At 36.2% G+C, this 5,363-nt stretch overlaps 1 protein-coding gene across 1 annotated transcript in view; it reads left to right on the plus strand.

Annotated features, from left to right (window-relative positions):
- The window catches only part of LOC107561818 (centrosomal protein of 131 kDa-like), a 28,714-nt gene extending 24,844 nt beyond the window's left edge, over positions 1 to 3,870 (plus strand). Inside the window, exons 21-25 of the mRNA XM_016246315.1 lie at positions 581 to 723; positions 1,205 to 1,382; positions 2,809 to 3,005; positions 3,142 to 3,202; positions 3,315 to 3,870. Of these exons, the coding sequence (XP_016101801.1) occupies positions 581 to 723; positions 1,205 to 1,382; positions 2,809 to 3,005; positions 3,142 to 3,202; positions 3,315 to 3,371 (636 nt within the window). The 3' untranslated portion in view covers positions 3,372 to 3,870. The remainder of the gene's footprint in view (positions 1 to 580; positions 724 to 1,204; positions 1,383 to 2,808; positions 3,006 to 3,141; positions 3,203 to 3,314) is intronic.
- The last annotated feature ends 1,493 nt before the right edge of the window (positions 3,871 to 5,363 follow it).

The raw sequence follows: 5,363 nt of genomic DNA on the forward strand, positions 1-5,363 counted from the left end.
TATATATATATATATATATATATATATATATATATATATATATATATCCATCAAAGAAAAAAAATCACTGTTGCTACAAAAATATTAGGCTGTTTTCAACATTGATAATAATAAGAAATGTTTCTCGATTATCAAAACTAGTTATTTTAAATTATAATAATATTTCACAATATTACAGTTTTTACTGTATTTTTTGATCAAATAAATGCAACCTTGGTGGGTGCAAGAGACCTTCAAAACATTGAAAAAAATTTACATAGTCCAAACTTTTGAACGGTAGTGTATTTTTAATTTTATTGCTTTAAACGTGTCAGAATTACATAGCAACTGCTTTGCAAATGCAAATGACCTCCTTTATAACCCATCTTTCTATCGTACGTTAACAAGAGTTCAAGGTGATAACAGAGTAATTTGCCGTGGTGTAATTTCATAGGTTTAGTGTGTTTACACACCCCTGGGTCAAACAAATTCTGTCAAATATCTCTGTATTAACAAAGTCACAGAAGGTTTACAACTGCAAGTTTACGTAAAGTTAAAAAGTCCCTGTGGTGGTCTCAGAACACTGTGTTTACTCTCACAGGAAGCATGGCTGCTGAACAGGGAAAGGGAGATTAAAGAGGAAGTGCGTCGAGGGAGAGACAAAGAGATCGAGCTGGCCATTCAGAGACTAGAGGAGGAGATGAGAGGGGCAAGAGAGGAGTGTGAGAGAGCAGCTGACAACCGGTGTGTTTCCCCTTCCTGTTTGTGTGAACTTAAATGTCTCTGGAGAACTGGGTGGCAGCGGATGTTACAGTTCTACCCACATGTGTTTAATTAGCACAGATTTTAAGACTCAGTATGTGCTACGCATTTCCCTGCTGACCAGTTTACTTGTAGACCAGTACTGCTGTTCATCATGAGTTAAATTATAATTAAAAACATACAAATATACTGTATTCTTTGAAATGATTTATTGTAATGTACACCTTCAGCATATTAGAATGATTTCTGAAGGATCGTGTGACACTGAAGACTGGTGTTTTGCTTTGATTTTCATTGTGGGCCACATTTTTGAGCTCTTTCTAGACAATTTGCGCACTGGATATACTGCCATTTACATTTAAACCCATCCTTTTAACATGTGGCAGAAGGACTGTGTTTTGTTTTGTTTTGTTTTTTCAAACTGAATGTACATTTTGTATGGTATGTGTATGTGTTTGTGCAGAATAAAGCGTGTGAGGGAGAAATACGAGGCTGAGCTCAGAGATCTGGAGCATTCGGAGCGGGCAGCACTGCAGAAACAGCAGGAGATGAGAGAGAAACACAGTGAGATGGAGGCAGAGCTCCTCCGACTACAGTCGCTTTTACGACAACGAGAGCAGGAGATAAGCGACCTCACCCGGGTAACCATCCTTATAGTGGTGCTGCTTTGTTTGTCCACACTCATTAACACATATAAGGTTACTCATAAATCGACAAACTCTATTGTAGATTCTTTGGTAGAGAGGGGAATCATAGGGATTCAGTTAAATGAGTAAGTGACAATTCTGGCTCCCTAATGATTTTATTATCAATAAATGGTCCTAACTATATACTAAACAATAACAGTCAGTAATTACATAGAATTGCACTGTATAAAGTAATTAGACTGATTTAAGTCTCACAAACTGAAAATACAAATAACACCAAAACAAACCATTACTTTGAATTGGACTTGATAAAAAAAATATTGACTTTTAGCTCAGTAAGTCAAAAAGTGCTCAGATTAAAGGGTTAGTTCACCCAAAAATGAAAATTAGCCCATAAATTATGCAGCGCTGACCTCATACGTCATTCCCCCGGAACTGCTTCTGTGTACAACAGTGAGCGCAAGCTACATTAAAGTAATTACTACGTTTTGAATATGGATATTTTTCTTACAAAAACGCATCGATTCGCTACAGAAGGCCTTTGTTCACCCCCCGGAGCCGTGTGAGACACTTTTTTTTTTATTTATTTATGGGCGCATTTTATTTAACTGCTTTTGGTCTGATGCATGCAACACCCGCTGAGTGCCATGAAACAGCTTGAAAGATCAAAGACAATTTTTAATATAGCTCCAACTGGATTCATCTGAAAGAAGAAAGTCATATACATCTAGGATGACTTGAGGGTGAGTAATTTATGGGCTAATTTTGTTTTTTGGGTGAACTAACCCTTTAAGTCAGTAAGTCATTCAGGGTAAAAGCTAGGGAACTTGTTTTTCTGGAAGTGGTGATAAACTGAATGTCAGTGCCATTGTGTGAAATGACTGAAAATAGATTACTGATTGTGGTTAGATAACTTACTCGGTTAGCTACAGGGGTGAATATTATATTTATATTTCACCCTAAATTATAATAATTTCATTAATCAATGAAGCCTATTTTAAAGGAATAGTTCACCCAAAAATGAAAATTCGCTTACAATTTACTCACCCTTGGGTCATCCAAGATGTAGATTAGTTTGTTTCTTCATCTGAATAGATTTGGAGAAATGTAGCATTACATGAATGCTTACCAGTGGATCATCTGCAGTGAATGGGTGCCGTCAGAATAGGAGTTCAAACAGCTGATAAAACATCACAAGTAAACTCCAGTGTATCAATTAACGTTTTATAAAATGAAAACCAGTGTGTTTGTAATAAACCAATCTCCAGAAGAAGAAGATCCATTGGTGAGCAAGTGATGCAATGCTAAAACTGCTTCATGAAATTTACCCTCCTAAGAATCATTTTGTAGCTTGTGGGCTTTTCAATCAACTTCATTCCTCTTGCTTTGTCTCTGTCTCTTTTTATGGTTTGGCTCACAGGCCCGTGACAAGTTATCAGATGAGCGCCGCAGTCTAGCAGAAGTGATAAGGCAAGAATTTGCAGAACGGCTTGTAGAGACGGAGGAAGAGAATAGGAGGATGAAGATGGAGGTTTCTGAGGCCAAGGCACGACTCCGCTTAGAGCTGGAGCGAGTGACCAGAGAGAAAGAAGAGGAGCTTGCGGAGGTGCATCAAAGGTCAGAGGCCAAGAGGATTTTTCTTTTAGTTCCTTGTTTGGAACTGTGGTTGGAAAATAATTAGCTTTGGATTAAAGCTGCAGATGAGGCGTTTACTCTATGCTTGATTTGAGTTCCTGGTCTCTTTCTTTTGTAGAGTGAAGTCTGCTATTTTGAAGAAGGAAGAGACTGTTAATAACCTGCGAAAGCAGCATGAGGTAAGTTGCAACACGTCTGATTCAGTGTATTTGCTTGTTGCAGTAAAGCAATGCTTGTTGTTCATACATTTTGATTTACAACTAACTTCTTTGTTTCTCCTCTGTCTTTCAGGCTGCAGTGAAGAGAGCAGATCATCTTGAGTCTTTGTTGGAACAGCAGAGAAAATAGCTGTTAGGGAAATGATTGACAAGTTAGGGCAGTGAAATCCCCCACAGCCCCTTCCCTTCTGTCATACCGTCCTCCTGCAAAAGAAACGTTCTCTTTGTTGTTTTTTTTTTGTGGAATTTAATCTTCTCCAAGATTCCTGGAGAGGCTTTTGTGGGTCTCTCTTTCACGGATATGACCAAATTGCAGACTCGTTTCAGCCACCGGTTTCACACAGCCAAATTAATTTAAGCATATAAAAAAAAAAACTGATTTTCCTCACTAGAGTTTTGATCTAGTATGTTGTTGAATCTTATAATTCTCGCCCCATAAACTAGTGCATATTTCACCCCATAATCAAAATATATGAGTAAGAAATGATTCTAAAAAAATTTAATTAGGTTCATTAAGAAAAAATGAACAGCTTCTGTGTTGCAGAAAATATTTATTATTTAAGTTGTAAAGTATTTATACAACATGTTTTTAAACTTTTAATTTATGCTTTTTATTATAGTCATTTTTACTCTTGTATGGTAAAAATGGAAATCTGATGAGAATCACAATTGAGATTAATGGGAGTTGTAAAACCCTCAAATGTAAATCAATAATGACAGTTGGCATTGTGGAAAAATGTGATTTAATTGTCATGGAAATTGTCACAATGCAAAATGGTCCACACAAATAATCTTCATTTTCTTAATGCAAAATGGCATTATTTTTTTTTACATTTAATATTTTGATTTGGGGGTAAAATCTGCATGCTTTTGTGAGACTCACCCAAAAAGTGGAAAGCCTTTGCTGGGCACAAAGGCATTCACAGTAAACCGCTCCAGATGTTTCTGTAACTGCATACCCTCTTCCCGTTTCTCTCCAGCACTGGAATAAGGGAAATTGGTGGAGATTACAGTGGACAGGAGACGTGGGAGAAGCAAAGGCAATAAAATCGAGCAGAGAAGTTAACCCTTTACATTAAAAAGGAGAGGCCTAACCCCCCACCAGCACAAACATTCGCACTGCCCCTGCATTTTGTGTGTTGCATTCAGATGCCTTTTGTCCCAATGCTCCTCTGGGCTATCTTTAAATTACAAGAGATGTCCCAGAAGCCCCCAAACATGCTCACACAGAGCCGTGAGGCCCGGTTCTAGTTTAGACATCAGAGAAATGATGGCAGCACAGCTAGATGATAGAGATTTTAAAAAAGTAAAAAAGTAGATGGTGAAGATAAGTATGGAGTGTCTCCTTAGATTTAAAGGGACTGACAGTAGGTTGAATAGCTCACACAGTGGTACGTGTGTATTTGCACAAACCGAGGTGAGAGACCTGGTTGAGGTTGAGTTGAGATGGAAGTAGAAAGTTGAGTAGATCAAAAATATCAGATGGATAGAAACTTAAGAAGATGACAGTGTTTATGATTAGGGAAATCAGAGCTGGGCTCAACATTGTTACACAGTGACTGATTTGTCAAGTAGGATGTTCCTGAATCAACATACACGGTTCCCATGGTCATGAAAGTGTCAGGGAATTCTTAAAATTGTGTTTTCCAGGCATAGAAGAGTCATGGAAATGAAATAGTAAATGTATACGTAGAAATAGTAAATATATACTTTTTTTGTCTGCACAAGAACAAAATATTTTTGAGTAAAAGTGGCCTGCAAGCAGTGTTAACAAAAAAAATATTTTCATTAATTGAAATAAAAATGAAATCTAAATATTAAATGGAAAACTAAGTTGGATTTGAAGCACTAAAATTACTAAAACTAAACTGAAATAAAGAAAATAAAAAAACAAAGGCTAATAAAAATGACAACCCTTCTAAAACTTATAATAATTGAAAATATATAAAAAATAATACATTTTAATTATGAAAAAAATACATTAGTAATTCAAGATTCAAAAATGATACTTAATACTATATAATTGTTACTAAAATAACACTGCTTGAAAGCCATAGAAATGTCTGATTTGTGAGCAATGGTTGTTATTAATATTATCATTTTTATTATATTTTTTAATGGA

This window comes from Sinocyclocheilus grahami, unplaced genomic scaffold, assembly GCF_001515645.1.
Source record: "Sinocyclocheilus grahami isolate Dianchi unplaced genomic scaffold, SAMN03320097.WGS_v1.1 scaffold794.1, whole genome shotgun sequence".
NCBI lineage: Eukaryota > Metazoa > Chordata > Actinopteri > Cypriniformes > Cyprinidae > Sinocyclocheilus > Sinocyclocheilus grahami.